The sequence below is a fragment of the Columba livia genome, chromosome 18, assembly GCF_036013475.1.
Source record: "Columba livia isolate bColLiv1 breed racing homer chromosome 18, bColLiv1.pat.W.v2, whole genome shotgun sequence".
Lineage (NCBI taxonomy): Eukaryota > Metazoa > Chordata > Aves > Columbiformes > Columbidae > Columba > Columba livia.
In genome coordinates, this window is record NC_088619.1 from 7,461,452 (window position 1) to 7,473,457 (window position 12,006).

The 12,006-nt window shown below is 38.5% G+C and overlaps 1 protein-coding gene across 19 annotated transcripts in view; it reads right to left on the reverse strand.

The window, feature by feature from the left end:
• STXBP4 (syntaxin binding protein 4) overlaps positions 1-12,006 on the reverse strand; it is a 66,775-nt gene that overhangs the window by 53,553 nt on the left and 1,216 nt on the right. For 7 of the 19 annotated variants that reach the window (XM_065034764.1, XM_065034763.1, XM_065034767.1 and 4 more), the window contains exons 2-8: positions 10,905-11,027; positions 7,414-7,475; positions 6,515-6,563; positions 2,491-2,564; positions 2,215-2,310; positions 1,546-1,615; positions 861-935 (exon numbers count right to left, since the gene is read on the reverse strand). In XM_065034764.1, the coding sequence (XP_064890836.1) occupies positions 861-935; positions 1,546-1,615; positions 2,215-2,310; positions 2,491-2,564; positions 6,515-6,563; positions 7,414-7,475; positions 10,905-10,942 (464 nt within the window). In that variant the 5' untranslated portion in view covers positions 10,943-11,027. Of the gene's footprint in view, positions 1-860; positions 936-1,545; positions 1,616-2,214; positions 2,311-2,490; positions 2,565-4,526; positions 4,546-6,514; positions 6,564-7,413; positions 7,476-10,904; positions 11,028-11,851; positions 11,920-12,006 lie in introns of those variants that run through there. The other 12 variants (XM_065034771.1, XM_065034769.1, XM_065034777.1 and 9 more) reach the window with 6 other exon arrangements.

Below are 12,006 nucleotides of genomic sequence, written 5' to 3' on the forward strand. Positions count from 1 at the left end.
TCTGAAAAAAGGAGAGATCAGAGGCTACAGCATCATTTAAATGTCTGTCAAATACAAAAAGTATAAAGGAGCAGAGAAAGGAAGCTTAAATCGGACAAAAGGCTAAAGGAATTTAGAGAAGATTCCTTTATGAATCGATTGCTCTGTAAGGGGAACATCCCAGGAAAGGCAAATAACAGCAGATACTCTTGCAATGATTCTCAAATACAGTTACATAACAGCTGTCTACTCCAGAGATTTAAGTCAGGAGGGGATAGAGACCTGGATCCTCACATTTCTGATGATTCTCTGCCAATATTGGTTTATATGCGTAACTTCAGACAGCAAGGTTAAAGCAAGGTTTAACATAAATGTCCTTAGAATGGACATATTTTGGACTACATGCTGCAGTGAACAGTTTAACCTACTTATCCAAACTAATTCAAAGCTCATTAAGAATTGAAAAGCGAACTTCTGAGGGGAAACCAGAGCTAAATCCGTCTGCTTTTCAGAAGGCAAGACCATCTTAAAGCATACAGTTCTGTGGTACTGTAGGTCTAAGCTATTTCTCATTATTATTATTTTAGAATGTGCGAAGTATTAAAAACATAATCACAGCAAATAGTTTTTAATGGTATTAGCTGGTAACATAACATTTCAATCCTCTTCATTAAACCAAAATTGGTCTGAGCTTGCTACTTCAACTGATGCAAACAGTCTCAGAACGGTGTCAAATACTACACAGAAAAATGTGACATGTGGTGCAATTTTGTGATTAAACTAATCTGAAAAAAAATACACACAAGCCTGCCCGCCCAACCTTAGATATAGTGTTGTTTTTTTACTAGTTCTGTGGTTGAAACTATGTTTTTTCCTCTTACTTTGCTTCTTCATCTCTGGCAACAAGCAGAGACATGTGATTGGATGCTGATGCTGTTCGCAAAATGTCAACAGCCCTAGAAAGGGGAAAAACAGCCAAATAAATATACCAGGGTCCTGTCGAGAAGTACACGGTGAGTGATGCTGAAAGAACAGAAAAAAATGAACAAATGCTTCATTGCTCATGATTTCCCCCAGCAATGTATACTATAATTTTCCTTTGAATTCTGAATTTACATCTCCAACTCTAAGCTGCATTAATCTCCGGTGACCCAGCTACAGAAACAATCCAACGTATTCTACAGATTTTTCTAAACAATTCCTCCTTCGTTCTCTCATTACAATGGCACTCATTAGCTGTATCAGTTACATATGCTAATATTGAACCAACGGATAGATATAAAGATATTTTAACAGCTTAGTATGTTTTCATGCTCTTTTCACACACATTCTATAATCTACATCATTAAGAAACTAGCTTATTCTGTCATTACAAAAGCATATGAAGTCCTGTCACTTTTCCACAATAGTTTTGTTGAATTAGATTAATAGGATAAAATAATTGCCAGTTGAACTCCAAGGACCTCAGTAAAGTTGTGCTCTTTTAATCGGCAGTCAGTAATGTCCAAAAAGCACCCATATAATATTCTAGCTCTAACAAACACTTAGTAATCAGTACAAACATACCTTTCATTAGTTACTCCAATTAGGTTTTCTCCATTGACATCCAAAATTAGGTCACCAGCAAGCAAACGGCCTGGTAATGAAATCAAGAGTAATGCATGAATCAACAACTGTTATATCACTGTAATAAAATAGGGCTTTTTCTTTCAATTTCATGTGACCTAATGCAATAAACAACCTTATGACTTTTAGCAGACTTGGTTCTGATCCTAATTAAGCTACATTATTGTCATAAGACTAATAATTATCAATCAGTCTTATTAAGCACAGAATAGCCACTGAAAGTGTTATTTAGCTATTTGTATTATTTACACATAGCATAAATATTTGTGGGACTGGAATTTACATTTCACAGCTGTGGAATTAGCTTTCAGCTGATTTTCACTCTTAGCATACATCTAGGTTACCACATATAGATACATTACTGTTTTTCTCTATTAATAAAGACATCTCTTTTTTTCTCACATTTTCAAGAACTGAGAGTATGAAAAACTTTTTGCCATGTTGGGTCCAAGCTTCATTTCTCTATCTTATTGTAAACCACAAAATCATGAATCCTGACTAAATGATGCTATTTTAAATATCCTTAGCCACAAAGTAAAATAACTATGACTTCTTTTGACAGCTTTTAATATGCAGTGTGCTTGTAAGAAAAATCTGAAAATTACTTACTATCTACAGCAGCAACCCCTCCGGGTAGAATTCTCTTTATGAAAATCCCATAATCTTCTGCTGTTTGTGCCCGATAACCTCCAATAATTTTAACTCCTGCAGAAGAAACAAGCAAGAAATTGGTTATTCCACCTACTACGCTAAATAGACTTACAGTCGAATTCATGAAAGCCAGATAAATTAAACTTCTACGGATGACAGTGTGAACTAGAAAAGCTCACCAGGTGCTTTTAGATTTGGTTTACTCTGAATCAACAGGATGTGCAATATAATTACCTAATCCGTTTTGACAATCAGAAAAAGAAATGCGGTGAACAGCTCGATTGATTCCATGAGGGCCCATAATAGTCCTAAGGAATATAATAAAAGTCATTAAATCCCTAATTACAGAAATGCACGCAGAGCTATGTTAAAATAGAAGAAATTACAGTGAGCACGTTTTTAACTCTAACAGAAACCAAAACCAGTTTTCTATAGCTGACAAGTTTATGTTGTTTGATACCTCTGTGCCAACCCTTCCCCTCGATGAAAAATCAATCATAACAAATGCAAGATAGTAGGGGAAAATAAAGCACACACAAAATTACACAGAAATAAAACCCCACTACCTGTTCCAGTTTAGCATTTAGGCATGAAAAACACATCATAATATCTTAGACCAGGTACTAAACCAAAACCACAGCTAAGGCACTGCGTACAAAAATATTTTCTAGTATATCCCATTCAGTACTCAGTTACCCCAGGTTCCAGCATAAGTTGGGGAATGACCTATTAGAGAGCAGCGTAGTGGAAAGGGACCTGAGGGTCCTGGGGACAGCAGGATGACCATGAGCCAGCACTGGGCCCTTGTGGCCAGGAAGGCCAATGGTACCTGGGGTAGATTAGAAGGGGGGTGGTTGGTAGGTCAGAGAGGTTCTCCTGCCCCTCTACTCTGCCCTGGTGAGACCACACCTGGAATATTGTGTCCAGTTGTGGCCCCTCAGTTCCAGCAGGACAGGGAACTGCTGGAGAGGGTCCAGCGCAGGGCAACAAAGATGCTGAAGGGAGTGGAGCATCTCCCGTGTGAGGAAAGGCTGAGGGAGCTGGGGCTCTGGAGCTGGACAAGAGGAGACTGAGGGGTGACCTCATTCATGTTTACAGATATCTAAAGGGTGAGTGTCAGGAGGATGGAGCCAGGCTCTTCTCAGTGACAACCAATGATAGGACAAGGGGTAATGGGTTCAAACTGGAACACAAAAGGTTCCACTTAAATTTGAGAAGAAACTTCTTCCCAGTGAGGGTGCCAGAACCTGGCCCAGGCTGCCCAGGGGGGTTGTGGAGTCTCCTTCTCTGCAGACATTCCAACCCGCCTGGACACCTTCCTGTGTAACCTCATCTGGGTGTTCCTGCTCCATGGGGGGATTGCACTGGATGAGCTTTTGAGTTCCCTTCCCATCCCTGACATTCCGGGATTCTGTGATATTGAGCATATAACTTTGTGGTTATTTATGAACATAATATTTTCCCTACAGTTGCTTATTTCTTCAATCAACATTGTTACCTTTCTCTGTTTTAAAAAAGGCTTCTTTCCAAACTCCATTGCCTGCTCCCCTGTGCATCCTCCCACCCCAAGGCAACACACCAGGATGGCACCTGAAATTGCCTGAAGGCGCCTGAGTATTTTGGAGGTGGTTGATAATGGTAAAGAATTAAGGAAGAATACAAACTCAAATTAGAGTTTTGAAACCTAAATTTAGAGTTACATTGGATACACTACCAGCATACTGCTCTGAGAATGCAAGGTATTAAGAATTACTACAAATCAAATTACCTTTTACCATGTTTTATTTTAATTTAGATGAATTCTTATTAAATAAAATATCTAAGTTGCACCATAGCTCCTTTGTCCTCCACTGTACCATATTTGGAGAAGACTCATCAGATCCCTTCTAGGAAAAAGCAGAAGCACCACTCAGGATTGTCTGCTTTGACCTACATATTGTTCTATATTGGACAGTGAATTGCATTTTCTAGATCATGATGTTAAAGTGAAATGGAACAACTAGAATTCATTAGCAGAGGGGAAAAGAAGATCAAAGTGGAGGACACAGTGACCCAAATCCTCCCACGCAACCAAATCCAGCACACAGCGTGAAGTCCACACCTGAAACCGGGTATTTCTGCAAAAGCCAGAGTACACATCATTTCTATCAAGAGAAAAGCACTTGCTCTGAAAAGCAACAATTTGTTCCACAACCTCAAACTCCCAAGTATTTGCAAAATTAGCCTTTGCTTGAGAAAGGCTGACCATAAGAACAGAGCTAATCATTCACCTTTAGAAACAAACACGGAGCCTATGCTTCAAACATGTCATCATTTTCATTTTAGTATTTCTTGCAGGATTTGTTTCATAGGCTAAAAAGAAACGATGAAACTTAGTGAGTGTATTTGGGCGCTGCTGAGACTGCACGTGGCCTTGCTGCCACATAACCCAGCACAGGACACACTTGGGAAGGCTAAAAGTGAACCCAACTGCGTCTTAACCCCAGGCTGAAAGGAACAATAAATCATGACTCTGCTGCTTCTCTACTAAAACACTTTCGATAAACTACTTCTATACTACAACAGCAGAGTATTTTGCATTAATACCTAGCACTGTCATTTCAACCATCCCATGAATTTAAATTGTTTTGAAGCTGAAAGACAACATCCTAGTCATGCTCTTTACAGGTCTGTCCTGATTTGTATCCATCTCTGAAAACTAAAACAAACTACGCTGCTCTTTAAAATAAGTAGATCATTATTATATTCTTCTTCTGTCTTGCCCTTTGCTGCTACTGGTCTGTTTCTTGCTCTGCCATGCTCTCCACACTTTTCACACAGCAGTTTTTTATTAAAATAAACAAAAAACAAGAACAAATGTTATTTCAACCCCGCACAGAAGTTTACCTTTGTGAAGTCTTAAAAGATCAAATCTCAAACTTTAAGTCTCAAGTTCAGAGTTCACCAGCAGTGGTAGAACCTATTTATGTACTACCACACAAAAAGATGATGAAATGTGGCCAAATCTGGGCACAGAACACTTAACAGGAAAGGACCTACAGTTCTACAAGCAACAGGTGATATTGCAAAAGAGAGATCCTAATGACATCAAATGGATTCTGACAGAGGATACAGAGAAAATACAAACGAATAATTTGCAATGGAGAGGAAGAAGATACCTCTGAAACAGTGAAATTATCATAAAGTTGCCACCCATGATTAGAAAAACTGACACATAGAACAGGCACCTTTACAAGGCATTTAGTTGTGTGTATCCTCTAAATACTAAATCCCTCCAATACACGTGGTTTAAAATCACTTTATCACATAAAAAGTAAAGACAAAGATCTTCAAACACCCCAAATTTGTTTAGCATACCACATTTTGCTGACTTTCAATGTTAGTTTTTCTCCTATGACTCTTAGAAATGGAACTTCAAGCTACTTCTCATAATTCTAATCAAATAAACAGGGCTTTAACAGTTTCACTATAAAGATGATTGGATTTAGCACCCATCCAACAGTTATTTCATGTTATCATTATTTAATATTCATGAAGTGTTAGAACACTCCCCCCAAAACATTTGAAATATGCTCAACAGTACAAATAAGGAAAGGAGCTTCTAAACCAATTGGCAGCAGTAACATAAAATAATTTCAATGTTCTTTGTAGAAAAATATGCAAATTAAATAATTAGATGTCACTGCTCATTCCTCCACAATCCATGCAGAAATACTTGTGAGTGAGCTTTTAGCACCCCAAGAAGAAAAGATGTGAGGCAACAGATAAAATAAACAGGCACGACTACAAAATGTACACTCTGAGTTTGCCATGCTAAGGTCCTCAACTCAATATTCCAACTGCAGTCCTGGAATGCTAATAAACTAAGTGCATATGATTTTGTGTAGATGTTCCAGCAAAGGCAATTAAAATGAAGCCTTTCATACTTCTTTTTCTATTACTTTTTAGCCCCATATACAAGCAAGTTCAACAGCTTTACTTATCAGAACATTTGGCTCTGGGTATTCTTGTGAACTGTATTCCTGAGAAATTATTAGTCATTTATGTGAACAAACACAATATTTATCTAGATGTATCTAGAATAACACCTTTCCCTCACAGAACACATATTACTTGACACTTCAACAAAAATCTAAGCTATAAACTGCCTGCTAATGAAAAGAAGCTGAAAATGTCTACAGTTTTAAAATTAGCTTTACTGTACTTTTCGCAATTACAGACTAGGAAAATGCCGTCAGAACCTAATGGTTAAGCATACCAGTATAAGAGAGAAAGACCATCAAAACGCTCGGGTTCATCTTCATCTCCTGGTGAGAGCAAGGACATTTTTCAGTACGGCAGCAAAGACAGCACAACCAAAACACACTGGAGGTTTCCTATTCAGCTGGATAAATGTTCCATGCAGGACGATTTCTGCCCCTAACTAAAACCAAACCCAAACAGACAGTGTTCAAGATGAGTGTCTGCCTGCTTAATCTGCTCTGAAACCCTCTGCGTCACATGGACTAATTCACCTATCGAGGTAATGTTTACTTTTCCTGTTTGAAATGGCAATTCTTAGCAACTTTAAAGACCGATAAATGCAAAGGAGGGAAAATTTACTTTCATTTACTGCTCTACAATCTATATTTAGCAGCCAAGGGCAAGTGAAATAATAAAATAAGCTTATTTTCTCATGTTCTTCTGATAATTTATTTACATGTTCCCTCCAAACAAGGTCAAAAGCAATAACTCATGACCTTTCTAAAGCAATTGTCCTAGCAGACTGGATTATGGACAAAAGGGAAAGCCAACAAAGCAGACTGAAAGCATTAATGAAACAAATGCCATTACGCTATTTGCATTCTCAGTCATGGTACTACTGACTTCTGTCGTGCTTCAATTTCATTTTCAGTCTTTCGATATGCAACAGTCAAACCTTAACACGGGATTTGGTTTATATATTTCCCCTAGAAGTGGAAGCTGACACACCTGTGTTTTATGTGCAAGTAAATAAAAATGGTGAATTTATGTCATTACACTGCTAATAATGTAGTTGAAAAAGTAAAAACTATACCACTGTTCCCAGAGGCAAGATTCTCTTCTGAAACAAGGCTTGGTCTTGCACAGATACACATATTTTCAGAATTTCAGAGCTTCTGACATCAGTTTGATTACCTGCTATTTTCTTCCAGGCAGCAGAAGATGCACTCCTATTCCTCCCCCTCTTTCTGAAAGAGCTTTAAAAGATGACAGTTTAAAACGAAAACTGAATATCCTGTGTTCACCGAGGGCTTTGTTTAAGCAGAAAGGTGAATCCTCTCTAGCAGGGAGTCACTCTGTGACCAGACAGCATCTGTCAGCATCTAGAGCCCCGAGCAGGACAGCTTGGCTGGGGGGGGAATGCACACGCTTATCTCTTGGGTTTTTTTAAAGTTGTAGTGACTGCGGTTTCATTAGCACATCATTGTTCCCTGGAGGGGATCTCTCTGCTTATAGGCAACGTGCTATAGAGTGTTCATGTATACAGAGGTCGGGCCGTAGAGCAATCCACACACAGAAGAATAAACGGACCCACCACACATTCAGGGGCAGATCAGTGGTGGAAGTGGGAACATGCCACAGCCTCCCCAGTTCCCAAAGTGGGAGAGCTCCACTGGCATAATTTGGATTGCTCACATGCATTCTGTGATGAAAATGTGGCCCTTCATAGTTTTTTTCCTCAATTGGTTTAACCCTGCAGGTATTACTGGCATTCCAGTCCAATGAAAGAAAAGCTGTTAATATTTTATGCATCGTATCAATCAGATTTGCTCCAGGTGAGGTTATAGACGATAAAATGAAAAGAGCCTTTCTCCAAAAAATTGTCCTGAACATCAGCTAAATTCAACTTGTATCAGTATCAGGAATATTTGTCAACACAAACCACTCAGACCAATATGGCTAGTTTCCAGTGTCATGTTTTCTGCAACAGAAATGCAAACACACCACACCCCCAATTAAAAGTATGACTCAAGGCTACGCATTTCCATTATTAATGAGTGAAAGGATGATTTTTATTAGACCAGGAACGACAAACTTCCCAGCAATTTAAGCAGATACAAGCTAGTGTTGAGCTTCTTTTTGTTCCCACACCTTTTTATTAGTTATTGTCAAGAATACACCACTTGTTCAAACAATTGCTCCTCCACCCCTTCTTCCAAGTGAACTATGCGTTGTTCAGCTTCCTGAACTCATCCCCAAGGCTTCTAACCCCCTTTACCTTAAAATTCTGCTGCTCTGCTGCTTTTAATGTTTCTAAAATAGTCTCCTAGAAAAATGGCATTATTGCTTCTTTTGCAAGGTCTCCGCCTCTCAAGAACCTACTCAGAGGAACACAAATTACTCATTACTTCCAGAAAGATCTAGAAATGCTATAACTTAAAACCCCATAAAACCTACTATCAGTAAATAAATTTTCAAAATGCATCATGTATTATTTTATGCAGCAAACGAACTAAGATTCTTTTTCAAACAGCTAGATAACTATTCTCTTCTGGCAACGTTATTATGACCTCACCTCTCCCAAAGGAAGTTTTGTAACGCTTTAGCAACTGAGATGGATTACAGGACAGTTTAGCAGATTACAAAAAGATATGCAGAATCTTTGGGAGCAAGATGCACAAGATCTTTTGGTTAAAAATAAAACAAAGGTCTTTTACAAACATCCTATACAAGTCCATTATACAAGTGTAGCCTTTCAGGTTCACTAACCCTAAAAGATAAAAATTCATGATGATACTAAGGACCACAGCCAAAAGAACGCAGTATCATATAGCATCAACAGACAATTCTGATCTACCCCAAATCACTAATTATTTAAAATACATTTTGCTGATTAGGTCATAAAGATTAGAAGAAAACATATGTCATTATATGGCAACTGTTAAACATGAAAAAAAGGCTTGAGCAACATTGTAATTGTGGAGAAGCATGAATGGTTTGAGGCTAACCCCGTGTGTAGAGAAGAAAGCTGTTATTTAAAGGTTAGGTAAACCTCAATTAACATATAATAAGCACATTCTTGGAACATTGTGCATTGATACTGTCTCCCAGATTAAAAAAAAAAAAAAAAAGGATAGAAAATGATAGTTTTCTACCATCACGTAGATAAAGAGCAGTTATAGGCACCTTTCATGTTCATCTCTTAGGTGAAAAATTGCCTTTGGAATACAGTGATCTGGTAATTCTTCACATACTATACTTTCCACATGAATCTAGCAAACCATAGCTGTTTTAAAGATGTGTCTTTGTATCACATACCCTGCATTTCCATCAGACAAGTGAAGTGTTTGCTTCTTCAGATTCCAGTAAAAAAAGCAAGCAATTTTTTATGTTTTGCGGTTTGTTTTTCCAAAAAAATTCAAGTTATTTGTGAAGTGGCGTAATCTATGCTAAATTGTTTGACAATACTTTTGAATACTATTCGCTGTATTCTGCTGCCTAAGCACAGGAAACACGATAGTCCAGCCAGAGCTGTCTGTGCCTGGTTTTAATTATGGTTTTGATGACAGTGTTGCCATGGTCACTTAGCAGGGTCTGCAGTTACGATTTTCAATCATGACTGATTCCAAGTTTGCCATTTAGAATCTGATCCAACTTTTAGCATTTAAATGGACAACATTATAGTTTATAGAAGGAATATAATTATCATTATATATCCCATAGCATTGGTAAAAAATAAGATGGTTCCAAAGCATAGCATTAAAGGCATGCAGAGGTAGTATTCTCAATAAGTAATGCATTATAATACATAAAGTGTACAAAGTGTCTTATGTTACTGTAGTTACCATATACATGCAAGGAGTTAATTTGCTATATACATTTTCACAGTCACGCTGGGTTGATGGATTCATACAGCCAGCTCTTTCTGCAGAGACACTATTGCTGTCGTGCTCACTTTGGGCAACCCCACCTCCACAGTGCCAGCAGCAACCCTGCCCCATTCCCAGCAATCCCACCACATCCCCAGCAGCAACCCATCTGCCCACGGCAGCCCTCAGCACGCCGGGACGTGGACGTGCCTCGCACGGCTCCAGCGACAGCACGGCCAGCCATGTGTCAGTGTCAGTCTCTCCCACCCGCTCCTGCCAGGGAACGCATCTGAGTTCATCATGAATCACCCATTTGTCTCACTAACACCTCAGCCAGCCCTTTTGTTAAGCCTTTATCTACCCAATTTAACAGCTCCACAGCACGCATCACACAGCAGGACTTGGCCTCTTCTTTCCACCCCCCCTTCCCCATCCCGTCTGTCGGATAAATCGTCTGTCGCTCCCGAACACTGCCCAGTCTGTTCTCGGCAGATGCTGCAGTTACGGAGCTGCCCTTGCCCAGACCATGTCACAGAAACATTAAGGAGTTTCTACACAGAGTTTCATCTCTACAGAACCAGTCCAAACCAAGTGCTGATTAACTTAATGAAAAGCTTAAGAGCTATTTCTTCCCTTTATGTGTAAATTGGTGTTGATATGAGTTTGTCTACAAAGTTGCTTCAGACTGTTTCAATATCAAAGTTATTTTTCTTTACGACTTCATCAAGACAAGATCCTACTAATGAAACAGTAGTGATTTTCACATTGCAACCCAGTAATTGTTGTATTTCTGCATGCGTGGGGAAAAATACTTACTTTTTATCTGGATTTGTTAGGGGATCTGTACTGCACATCTTCTTAGGTGCGCTATTTTAATACAAGTTCAAAATGAAGAATTCTGAAACATGAAGCACTGGGTCGTAACCAAGATAATAACTTCTGTAAAAAAGGAGAAACCACTTTTTGAAATTTACATGGTTATGTTTATTTTCAGACCCTGACAGCAATTCCTATTTATTACTGACCAGCTAAAATCAAGTGAGAAAGGAGAATTATAATGATAAAACAGATACCCTTCATTGCTGAAAACAGTAAGCAGATAACAACTCAGATTTAGCAGTACATTATACTAAACATCCAGCAGCCTAACGTCCTTTTATGAGTGAGGAATCAGGAGTAAACCTGAACCCCCTGTAATTTAAGTCTTCTAAAAAATGAAGTGAGATTACAATTCTAGGATAAAGTAATGTAACTGCTGAAGGCAAAAATAATCTCTACTTTTCTTTCAGCAAAGGTTATTGTGGGAAGGAATGCTGTTTTGAACATAAGGTGTTTTGTGTCTCTTTTCATGTTTTTTAACTTAGTGTCTAGTATTTGGTGTATATAGAGTTGTCATGTGAAGTATGTATGACATAGGCCAAAAGGCATGCAAAATAAGGTTATGTACTACTAACATAGCAAAAAACATTAATTTGCATTGTATTATTACTAGTGCATATGACAAGTCCATAAGAAACACAATCATAAAAGTACTACCAGCATTTGAAAAATTATGGCAAAAGCACTAATGCAAAAATATCTGTTTGTATCAGTAGCAAATCTTCCTGACCTCGTAAGCTGTACAGCTAACCCCTGCCATGGCCACAAACCAGAAAAAGATATTACTTCTAAGACTCGGTAAAAGGGAGACAAGGAACTCTTCAAACAACGCACAGGCAAAAAAAAGCCACAGGTGCTAATGGTACCAGGGGAACACTACAAACCTGGGCTAAAACGAAGCAAGCTCCCCAGCTGCACGGCATCAGCCTCCACCAAGCACACTAAGCAATTCCTGCAAGTATGTATTTCTGCATTAAAAAAATTGCTAAATTTCCTTTGGAATACCACAAATTTTCTTGCAGTAAGCATTTTCACATCT